Genomic DNA, 11908 nt, shown 5'->3' with positions numbered 1-11908 from the left:
AAAATAAAAAAAATAAAAATAAAAAAAGTGGAAAGGGGAGGCAGAAGAAGAAGTCAGAGTGATAGAATATGAGGGCCTGACTTATCTTCGCCATCTTTGAAGATGGAGGAAGGGCCAGGAACCAAGGAATGTGAGCAGCTTCTAGAAGCTGGGCAAGGCAAGGAAATGGATCCCACCCTGAGCTTCCAGAAGGATCGCAGCTCTGCCAATGTCCTGATTTTATCCCAGTGAGACTAGTGTCAGGCTTCTGAGCTGCAGAATTGGAAGACAATAAATTTGTGTTGAAGGCATTAGGTTTGTTACGGCAGCTGCAGAAGACGAATACACTCGACATACATCTGTTGGTTCTCCAACCCAGCTCACATCCCTGACATCAATCCCTTCATTACAGTTTGTTCTGTGAAACCCTTTTGAGTTGAATTCTGTTTCTCACTTGAGACCCAGCAATCCTGCTTCTGGGAATTTTTCCTACAGGTAGGATGCCTGTGCTCATGGGAAATGGTGCACAAGGGTATTTCTTGTTTGTAAAAAGACTGGGAAACCCCCGAATGAAACCAACGCTGAGATAGGCACACCATGGAGCTTTCCACACAGGATAGAATGAGGAAGTGCTGATGGACTGATAAAGGAGGGTCTGTAGGTCATATTGTTCAGTGAAAAAAGCAAGATGCATTTCAGAATGTGGAACGTGGTATGTTTTAGGTAAAGGAGAGGAGAGGTGATAAGAACGCATTCAATTTAAAAAAATAAAATAACACATTCAATTTTACAAAAAGAAACCTTGGATAGAGTCAGAAGAAAGTGTGGACAGTGGGTTCCCATGGGCTCCTGTGATTGGGGGCGGGGAACCGCTTGGGTGGAGGATGAGCAGAGATAGAGCTAGTCCCCCCGAGTGTCTCTTAATAGCATTTGATGTTTTAAATCCTCTGTCTTAGGAGAGCCCACACTAGGGTGAGGGAGGTGAGGCATGAAAGCAAAGAGGGCGCCAAAAAGTTCGGTAACCAAGATAAATACTTTAATGCAATATTTTTTAAAAAGCACAATGTGGAAAAAAAAAAACCACCCATGAACAAAATATTGAAATTTTAAGTAGAGAATCCATAACAGTGCTGAGTTATATTAGAGCCTGAGGCAAAAGGAAAAACCAGTAATATGGATTCCATCTTTGAAAGTTTTCACAGTAAATAATGAAGTTGCCAATCCTGGATAGATCCTGGATGGGCGAGGTTTACCCAGGGCCTTAAGATGCCTTCCTCCTCCCCAAGCCCTGCAGATCCTGCAGCTCTGCGCCTGCCATTCCCACCGTATAAAACCTTTAGGGGATGCTAGCAGGGGCTGCAGCTCACCAGTGCCCCCTGGCGGCCATCAGCCTGCACACAACAGCATCTAGGTGCTCTTTGCTTTAGTAGAGGTTTACTGAGCGCCCCCCAAGGGCCAGGGCCCCTCCAGGGTACTGTGAGTACCTCAGGACCACGGAAGACTGTTTGTGCCCCGGTGGTGCTCAACAGCACGAGGGAGAAGACAGCATACAGGTCGGCAAAGCTTGGCACATGGCAGGTGAGGCAAGCCGCCTGGCCGGGTGTGAGGGGCAACTCAGGTGGGCCAACGGCCCCAGGAAGAGGTGGCACTGAGCTCTGGCCTGAGGGACAAGCAGCTGCCAGGGGTGGGGTAGGCACCCTGGAAGGGGCAGGCAGAGGGCCTTGCTGCTTGGTTTCATCCTAAACTGATGTCCCTGTTCATCATACTATTATTCTTTAGGCCCTTTCCTGTGGCCCAATTATTACTTTTTAAAGGAGCCCAAGGACTGCAGGAAGGGTGTTCGGGGAGAGAGACAGGCACACGCCAAGGCCCACATTTTGAGCATCTAAGTGCCAGGCGCCCTGCTTGCCTGTGGCATGATCTCATTTTAGCACTACCCCCAGGAGAAAGGCACTAACATTACTCATTGTGCAGTGGAGGGGGAGGTACGTGGAGGCTGAGTAAGCTGCCCAAGGTCACATTGATAGAGAGAAATTTAAAGTGCTCAAGGACCCGCAAGGAGGGAGCGGGAGAGAGGGCGAGCAGAGGGGAGGACACAGAGAGACCCGGGCAGATGGTGCAGGCCTTTGTGAGCTTCCCAGAGCAAAGACTGGGCTTATGCTCGGGGAGGGATGTGTCTTGACTCACGTGTTCACGACTACCCTCTGGTTACTGCCTATTGGGGTCTGATGGGGAAGGGGGGAGATGGGGAAGAGGTTGGGGCGGGCTGCAGGCCCGAGGGGATGGGGATCTGGACCAGGGTGGAGACCATGGACGCAAAGGGCAGTGGTCAGAGATGAAAGATGCTCCTGAATGGGCGGTGGCAGGGAGGCTTGGGGGACAAGCCAGAGAGTGGAGGGGTGGGGCCGAGAACTCCGATGTAAAGGAATCCTGGGGAAGAATGTTCTAGGCAGTGGAACAGCACATGCAAGAACCTAGAATCATAATAGAGGGAGCTGCCCAGACAGCTGGAGGATAAAGCCTGAGGCATCACAGGCCAGGCCTCCAACACTCACTGGGTTTCCCTCCCACTCCAAGAGAAGAGCTGTGTCAACAGCCCTCGAGACGCCCCCCTGAGCATCTGAAATCCTTTATTGGAAGATCATTGCTGTTTACCATATAGAAGACTCGACAGCAGATGAACAGTGAAAACAGAGCCCATGATGACTGGAGTAGGCCTCTGGGCTGGAGACCCTCCCCCCACCTCATGGACCAGCCTAGCAACCTCCGCCCCTCCCTGGACCCCCAGGCCTTTGGCATAATGCTGATTGGGGGGTGGGGTGGGTAACATCCTGCAGACAGTGAAGCCCCTTGACTCAAAGCAGAGACTTGGATGAGCACTGGAGGTGGGGGTAGTGGGGGTGGGGACAGGCCTTCTCCCGGCCCCAGGCTGGGCGGGAGCAGCGAAAGTGGAGGAAGCCAGGAGCTGGGGAGATGGCATCTATTTTTGTTTTCTGAAAAGGGGCACACAGGGGCCTGCAGGCAGGTGGGCAGCAGCTGGGGCCTCAGGCGCTGACATCCTTCTTGTCGCCTGGCTTGGGGCCGGCTTCCAGCAAGGGGTCCCCGGGGCCCGCCTCCTCCCCATCCTTGGCCTCGCTGGACTTGGAGTTGGGGACCCAGAGGCCGGAGTCGATGCAGCGCTGCATGTGGTACTTCGCATCCTGTGGGGAGAAGGGTGGTGAGGCCGGGCTGCCCCCCGCCAGGTGGCCCGCCTGTCCCCCTGCGCGTCCTTAAGCCTGCTCACTGCTTGTTCTAGACCAGAGCTGTCCAGAGCACTCTGCAATGATGGGAGTGGCCTGTAACATGCATTGTCCAACACGGTAGCCACCAGCCGCATGTGGCTGCCGACTCCTTCAAACGTGGCTCGTTCAGGTGAAGAACAGAACTTTACGTTTCACTTAACGTGAACTCAAGTTTAAATAGTGTACGTCCAGAAAAAACTGCATTCCAGTAAAACTTTTACTTTTAAAGACAGGCAGTGAGCTTGTGAACCACAGGGTCAAGACCCTCAGTCTAGATAATCCTTTTTCATGGAAGCTTCTAGAAATCCTGGACCAGGTCCTGCAACTAGACCCATTTCACAGATGAGGAAACTAGTGTGGCCAACCAGTGAGCCAAGCAGCAGGAAGGGGGTCAAACCAAGGCCTATAAAGACACAAGGTCCTGTCTACCAGCACGATCACTGCTCCTAATATTAACAACAGTTAGGGGCGCCTGGCTGGCTCAGTCAGTAGAGAATGGGACTCTTGATCTCGGGGTCATGGGTTCAAGCCCCATGCCGGGCATAGCGCTTACTTTAAAATACACACATACATACAACGGCAGCTGATGTGTACTGTGAGCTCAGCCCCGCCCCCCACCCCATGCATGCTCCAAGTCAGTATCCAGAGAAACTGTGGTTTGATGGGGTAACCAAGGCCAGGGAGGAGCACCCCTTCCTTGGACAAAGGTGGGGCCAACCTGGTATGCCCACTAGGCTCATAAATGGCCCACAGGGGCGGTGACACTCCATGGCAGGGGACACGCTGAAAGTTCCGGGTTCACTGCTGGGTGTAGTCACACAGTAGGTGCTTAATACGTGTAAACCAGTGTGTGGATACAAGCCTCCCCTATTCTTCCGTGAAGCCCACAAGGGACGCTTCTCCTAGCCAAGTGGGGAGCAGGGCTGGAGGGGGACAGGAGGACATATCGCTTGCTCAGGAGGCGCAGCTCGGCTGGTGGGCGGGCCTGGGGCGCTGTTACTCACAGTGGGGTCCATCTTGCTGATGGCATCTTGGAGCATCTGCACATCCTTCACGTCAAAGCATTTCTGGAGCTCCTGTGGGTGCAGATGGGCCGGGGGTCAGGGCCTGGGTCCCCGGGGGGTCCTGCCTGCCGCTGCCCAACCCCCCTGCCCCCACCCCCCTGCCGGGGCAGGGGAGCCGCACCTCAGGGAGAGACTCATAGACTTCAACGGGGTCCAAGCCGCCCGGGCCCAGCCGCTTCTTGCGCTCCTCCTCCTCGTACTCCTTCATGGCCTTCTCGATGCGTAGCTTGGCGCGGCCCCGCACGCGCTCCTTGAACGCCTCGAGTTCATCATTGAAGCCCTCCATGTACTGGCGGTCGGCTGTCTGGAGGGTCGGGGCCGAGAGACGGTCACTGGGCCGGCCCCAGGACCGGCCCGCCGCAGACCCGCAGACGCTGTCGCCTCCCTGCTGATGGATCACCTGCCTGCCTGCCTGCCCACCCCCCCCCCAAACCACAGGCCGGCCATGCTCCCTTCTTCCACATGTGCCTGCAGGGGCCTGCAGGCACCCCACACTCAACACGCCTCACTCGAGCTCTGTCTGGATCGCTCCGCACGGGCTGCCCTGCCCTCAGTCTCCCTGACCTCAGCACGGGGAGCTCTGTTCTTCCAGGTGCTCAGCTGAGGAACCCCGAGGTGTCCTTGACTCTGTCCCTCACCCCTGTCTCTTAAACTCTGTATGGGGGCCGACCACTGGCCCCTCCACGTCTCTGCCCTCCCCTGATAGAGCAGGCTCTGATCCCACGGCCGTGAGTCTGAGTGGACATGTGTCCACCCCTCCTGTAGACTGAGGCTGGTGCCCTGGAGAGAGCCACACCCCACCCCACCCAGGCTCCTCAGGGATGCTACCTTGATCTTAGTGAAGAACTGCCGGAAGCAAGCCCGGGGATCCACCTTCAGGCTCTTGGCCAGCTCCAGTATGAACTGCATGACAATGGTCTGGTGGGCCACCTGCTCCATGAGTGCGCATTTCTGCCCAGAGAGAATATAGGCAGGATGTCACCAAGTGGCGGCCTCAGGGAAGGACTCTTCCCCAGTCCCAGGGCAGGCTCCACTCACCTCCTCCACCTCTAGGTCAATGCACCAGATGACTAGGTAATTGGCCGTCTCCTCACACACCAGATGGACATTGTCTGATAGATACTTCTGGCTGTCGTCCCAGCGGCGGAGCATGCCTACAGAAGGTGTTGGCAAAGTGCTGAAGGGCCCTGGAGGCAGAGGGCCAGCCCCTGTCCTACGCACCCCGCCCCCCGGTGGGCCCCCTCCAACTGGTGCCCAACTCACCGAAGTGCTTGATCTGTTTCTCGTACTTCTCCACGAAGGTTTTGTGTTTCTGCTCCCTCACCTCCTCCGACTCCTCCTCCGCCTGCTCTGGCTTGGTATTGACCATGCTCTGTGATGGGGCGAGAGGGGGAGTGGGCTGGGGCGAGGCCGCAGGGTGTGTCCAGCACGGCCGCGTGGGCCGAGGCCGCAGCGCCCATCCCTTCCACGGCGGAGGTGGTGACGGTGTCATGAGCATCAGTGTGGCAGGAGCGTGGGTGTGGCACATGTGGCCTCGGACTAGGGCCTTCGGGCAGATCAGAGGGGGGTACCAGTGGGGTGCTTCGTCCACCCGGCCCACATACCTGTTCCTCCACCCCTTGACCTGAGGAGGCCTTCCCCCCCCACCCCGCACCTGTCTCACCACCAAGCACCCCCCCACCCCACCTTGCTGAAGCCATCCTTGCTGAGCGTGTCCACATTCCAGGGCATGCTCTTCTCCTTCTTGCGCATCTCCTCCAGTTTCTGCTCCCAGCTCCGCTCCTCCTTGCGCAGCTGCTGAGCCTCGGCCTGCAGCCGCTCCAGCTCCAGCTTGCTGCCCTCGCCCTCGGCCACCTCCAGCTCCTTCAGCTTCCGCTGGCACTCAGCCACCTTGCGCCTGCACTCGCGGCAGCCCCTGTCCAGCTCCTCCTTCTCCTTCTGGAACTGCTCCATGCGCTCCACCCGGGCCTGGGGGCAGACACAGCCCTTCAGGCCCGGGACCTCAGCCGGGCCCCACCCAGGGCTCCCACCCACTGTACCTGGGACGGCCCCAGGGAATGTCTGCACCACCCTCGGTGGCCCAACCCCCGGCTTCCACCCCCACCAGTATACCTGCACACACCTGAGTCTGGGCACACTCACCACCCCCACCCCAGCCTGCCCGCTCAGAACCAGAACCCTCCTTGGCATCCACAACACTCAGCAAAAGCCTAAGTCCTATCCATGACCCACAAGGCCCTGCGGATCTGCCCCCCTCCCTCCAGTCACACTGGCCGCCTCACCTTTTCTTGAACCCACTGCCAACCTCAGGGCCTTTGCACTGGCTGTTTCTGCAGCCTGGAAAGCTCTCCCTCCAGATTTTCCGCCCCCCACACCACTTACTCCCTCGCATCCTAACCATCTTGGCTCAGTTGTCACTTTACAGATGAGGCCCTCCCCGACCACCCTGCTGAAGATGGCAACCTCCCCTTACTCTTGTCTTGTGTCACCTTCCTCCTCAGCACTCATTACCTGCTAACATCTGGTGACAATTATTTACTGTGTTTTCCGTGTGTCCCCCTCCCAGGATACTGGCTCCATGGAGGTGGGGATCTGCTCACTCTTGTGTCTCACACACAAGCACACAGTAAAGAGTCAGGAAACACTTGTTGGATGAATAAACTGATGAAGTACTGGATGGGGGTCTCAGGCTCCCCCTCCTCCCTGGAGCTGCCCTCAGTGACACTCGGGTGTCCTTCCCTGCCCAGCAACCTCCTCGAGCCACCTCTGCCCCTAGCTGAGGCCTGCTCACTGGCCCTGTTTTTCCCTCCCTCTCTGCTACCCAGTCCTGACTACTTTCACTTCTAGATGTCTCTCCAATTCGCTCCACCCAGACCACTGCTCCCGGACCACTCCCGAGGCCCCTTCAGCTCTGTCTCCAGGCCGCCACACCTCCTTGAGCCTTAGCTCGGTGCCCACCAGCCTCCTGTCCCCCCTTCCCCAGCTGTTGCTCCCCAGACCTCCTCTTCTGCTGCACCCCAAGCTCAGATGGTGCCCCTTCTCATTCCCCCTCTCGCTTAGGTCCCCACTGGACCCCACCTCACATGGCATGGCCCTGTCTGCTCTCCAGCCCTGCTTGGCTCCATCACCTCCCCTGGCTCTCAGCAGTGCCTGCTCAATCCAGAGCCACTGACTGAGTCCTGAGAGGTGCCACCACTTTCCATTGCTGCTCCCCCAAGCCAGACTCAGAAGCTGCCAGTCTTTGAAACATCCACATCTGTCTGCAGCCCTCTCTGCCACCCCAACCTGGAGTGTCTGGGTTCAGATGGGAACCCTGACCCTTGCCCCAAGCTGCCCAGATGGCACCAAGGCCCCATGAGGACCTGGGTCCCACTCTCCTCTCCCAACTCTGGGTCCTATGCAGATGCTAGCCCTCATGGTTCCCCAAATGCACCAGCTCGCTCTTGACTCGTGGCCTCTGCACAGGCTGTTCCTTCCACCTGGAACTCGCTTCCCCTCGCTCCACCTACTTTGTCCCCAGGTCTCAGCTTCAACAGAGCCTCCCCCAAGAGCCCCCAGGCCGCATCACTGTGCTCCAAAGGCCCCTTCATGATCCCCAGGTAACATGATAAGATGCTGGGGGACAATCTCAGGGCCCCAAATGTGGGGTCATAATCCACGGCCACCAGAGTAAAGGCTGGGTGTCCTTGGGTCAATCCCCTAACCTCTAGGGACCTCCGTTTCCTCATCTGTCAAAGGCGACCACCACACCAACCTCACAGGGTGGCACCAGGAGAAGCAAAGGAGATGAGAAGTTAAAGTCAACAGTCCAGAGCCGTGCTGGACGCTCAGCAAGCCCCATTCCCGTGCTGGCGACTGCCATTACCATCCAAGGGGACAATCTCTCTCTCTCTCTCTGGGGACCATTCTGGGGCTCAAACAAGAAAATGTACTTCAAGTGTTTAGATCGATTTCCAGCCCCGAGTAAATGCTCAATAACTGGGAGTGGTTGTTACTGCACGGTCACGTCACCCAGCTCCACCATTTACTGGCAACATGACCTTGGCTAAAACACTTAAAACTCTCCCAAGCCTCGGCGTTCCTCTTTGGGAAATGCGGCCTCAGGAGTTACTCCCAGGAAACTGCTTGCAACCCAGTACTCAGTACCAAACGCGTTCCACTGTTATCACCATCGTCATGGCCACTGCCACCAGAATGGCCTCCCAACTCACTTCTGGGCCTTCTCTGAGGCCGTTATCTCCAGGTTCCAGCACAGAGCCAGGCCCGCGGTGGGTGGGAATTGAGAAACCTGGAGTCTTCACTCACGCCCCACAGGACTGCTATAGTCAATCGCGAGTCTCACTTTGCCCATGTGGATAAAGGTCGAGAAGGCCTTTGCCTCGTGGAGAGACAAGAGAAAGAGGCCCTGGGCCCTGCCACTTCCCATTCTCCATGATGGGCCTGTGTTGCCCCGGAGGCTCCCTGCTGCCTTGTGAGGGGCTCCTGGGGTTGGCATTATCACTGGCCTCAGGGGGCAGCAGGAACCTACCACCCTGCTGGTTCCTGCTGGGCGGCCACCCAGCTCTTTTCAGTGTCCTGAGTGGCCGCCAGGGAGACTAAAGCTAAATAAAGGCTCCCAGAGCCTGCCCAGCTCGGGCTTTACACCTCTGGGAGGGGTGGCTTGAGCAGACGCCTCGGCAGGGAGCGGGGGGTCTGCAGGTGTCCCCACCCCCCTGCCTTACAGATAGAAAACCTGAGGCTCGGGGTGCCTGGGTGGCTCAGTCGTTAAGCATCTGCCTTCAGCTCAGGTCATGATCCCAGGGTCCTGGGATGGAGCCCCGCATCAGGCTCCCTGCTCGGCAGGAAGCCTGCTTCTCTCTCTCCCACTCCCCCTGCTTATGTTCCCTCTCTTGCTGTGTCTCTCTCTGTCAAATAAATAAAACCTTAAAAAATAAAAAGAAAGAAAGAAACCCTGAGGCTCCCAGAACCTCAGTGCCAACCAGTTCGATGAAAGGAATCACAAGAAACCAGTAACAGCAGCTCTATCAGGACAAGGGAGCAGGGGGCTGGGAGACTCCCTTGTCTCTTTCTGGTACTTCCGGAATTTTTCTTTCCCAGGAGCACAGGTTACCTGAATAATAACAATGATGATAACGACTAAAGTTTACAGAGAGCTTATCACATGCCAGATGCTATCTATCCCAAAGACATCACACACATTAAATAAATAAGATAACCCCTCATAAGAACCCTATCAGGTGGATACCCTTAATAGTCCCAGCTGGGGAAACTGAGGCACAAAGAGATCAAATGAGTCGCCGGAGGTCATCCATTAAGTCAGTGATTCCGGAGCCAGGACTGGAACCTAGGTGTGCAGGCCTGTGCTCAGCAGCTCACCAGGCTCCTTCTTACTAATCCCACCTCCCGCTCCCATATGCTTACTCCCTCCAAGGCCCTGAGCCAAGTTCTTGTCGGGCCTAATCTCATTTCATTCTCAGGATGGTCTCTAGGGGCAGGGAAAGTAAAAGCAGTAAGTGGTAGGGCTGGGATTAGAACCCAGGCTTGCCGAACCGAAGCTGGTGCTGGAGATGCTTATCTTCCCTCCCCCACCCCCACCCTCACTAGGCTCCACTACAGCCCCAGGGTCCTCAGCAGGACAGGAAAGGGTCCTGTGCCAGGAGGGAGGAAGGCGTGGCGGGGAGGACTCTGCAGGGGACGGGGCGCTGGCTTCCCACCCAGCAGGACCAAAATGTTCTCCATACGGCTGTATAGATTAACCTCTTTATGTGAGAAAAGTAGGTGTTCCCAAGAATAGTCTTTTTAGAGCTCTGCGCAGGTCTCAAGCATTTCATAATAAAATGTTACACACGGCAAGAAATGGAAGTGCTAGAACTTTCTTCTTACACTCAGTGGCTTGCCTGGCAGGTACGCTACCCAAGAGATTACTGCTTTAGGGTAAGGGTTGGAAATGGGACTGGAGACCAGATGTAGGGACTAGACAACACAGGACCGGGGAAGGGCCCTTCTAGGAGGTTCTGGATAAATGACTGGGAGTTGCCATAGGCGAGGGTGGGGTGAGGAATTCCTAACTGGAAGGTTCCGTGAGATAGCTCACCCTCAGTGGGAGAGTACAACATACACAAGTATGTGGGTGTAGGAGCTCTGATTTGGGGGAGCAAGAGGTTGGAGTATTAGGACTTATGAGAGCTCTTCTGCTGGCCTGTGAGCACTGCTGGGCAGGGAGAAAGGCTGGAGGACACCCAGACAGGATTCTGGGATCCAGATTTGGGGGCAAATAGGTAACAGAAGGCGCAGTAAATCTGGAATCAAATTGGGAGGGTCCCTAGTGAGAGCAGGGACAGTCTGGATGTCTGAGAGCAGCAGACTGAGCTGGGGTCAGGATGAAGGCCGGGTGGGTTTGGGTGCTGGATTGGAGTTGGTATAAGGCCTTCCAAGGCTGCCAGAGGCTCCTACAGGAAACTGTTGGGGGTGGGTGGTGCCTGGCCTGCAATACCAAGGAGGGGCAGGGGCTCTAGACCGGCCGGAAGCCCTGCAGGGTAGGGTTTCCTGGTATAATGGGAAATGGGGTCCACAGTAGGTGACGCTAACGAGTGGCTGGAATTGGAAGGCTCCATCAGGGTCGAACCGGTGGTTTGGTCTGGAGAAAAAATGGGTTCCAAAACTCCAGTCCTGAATGAGAATTAAGGCCCTGGTAGAGCACCGGTCTACATTCTAGGGAAGGGGCCCCCGGTATGGGTTGGACTCCCAAGCCAGAAACAGAAATCGCAGGGGAGGACAGAGTTCCTTGCTCTGTTGGGAGGAGAAGCCAGACCTCTGGATCTGAATAGGAATCCCTGTCAAGAACTAGGGAGGAAGATCTCAGGATAAATTCAAAGTACTGAGGACTCTAGGATTTGGGGAGTGGCGGATGGTATATCCAAGATCAGAAATGTCTCCCAGAACAGATCAGGGTCCAGACTCTGAGGCAGAGTTTTGCGTGTAAGTGGAAGGTCCCAGGAGGGATTGAGGGAACACCCCCAAAGCTTATCTTAGCAGCTCAGACTCGGAAAAAGGTGCCCTAGGGGTCAACTGGGAGTTCCATGCAGAAATCGGAGGGGAGGCCCGGGATCTCTGGTAGGGACTCAGCGCCCTGGCAGTTCTGCGCTCTGGAGTTGAATCGAGGAACCCCTCAAGCTATACTGTAAGTCCAGACTATGCGTTGGGAATCCCAGGTGTCAATGTGGGGGTCCCTGGCAGTACCAGGGGTCAGAACTCTGGAGCGGAGTCCCGGCGGGGGTGGGGGTGGGGGGAAGGGGATGGGCACGCGCATTCTACCTGGTGCCGCCAGCGGAAGAGGCTGGCCGTGTCGATGTTGGGGTGCGTCTCGTCCTCATCGTCAGACACCTCGATGTGGTCCCACACGCTATAGTCCACCATCTTGCCTCGGCGGCTCAGCCCGCTCCGGCTCCGGGTCTGACTCTGGCGGCGGCAGCGCTGGAGACTCGGCCCGCGGAGCCCCGCCCCTTCCGCTTCCGCCCTGGCGCGCACGTTCCCCGCCCGCGCATGACGTTATATCCCTAGTAACCGCGGTGGCGGCAGTGGCGA

The 11908-nt window shown here is 56.6% G+C and overlaps 1 protein-coding gene across 1 annotated transcript; it reads right to left on the bottom strand.

The window, feature by feature from the left end:
- Positions 1-993: 993 nt before the first annotated feature.
- Positions 994-11839, bottom strand: CDC37 (cell division cycle 37, HSP90 cochaperone). The gene is made up of 8 exons (XM_036109282.2): positions 11639-11839; positions 6011-6292; positions 5588-5696; positions 5363-5478; positions 5153-5275; positions 4446-4628; positions 4265-4336; positions 994-3179 (listed from the first exon to the last, which is right to left on the bottom strand). The coding sequence occupies exons 1-8, from the start codon at positions 11738-11740 to the stop codon at positions 3024-3026; spliced, it is 1143 nt and encodes a 380-aa protein (XP_035965175.1). The 5' UTR covers positions 11741-11839; the 3' UTR covers positions 994-3023.
- Between the last annotated feature and the right edge of the window lie 69 nt (positions 11840-11908).

Source organism: Halichoerus grypus, chromosome 1 (assembly GCF_964656455.1).
Source record: "Halichoerus grypus chromosome 1, mHalGry1.hap1.1, whole genome shotgun sequence".
In the NCBI taxonomy this organism is placed as follows: Eukaryota; Metazoa; Chordata; class Mammalia; order Carnivora; family Phocidae; genus Halichoerus; species Halichoerus grypus.
Note: the sequence above shows the minus strand (reverse complement) of the source record. Positions and strands in the feature narration are given on the sequence as shown.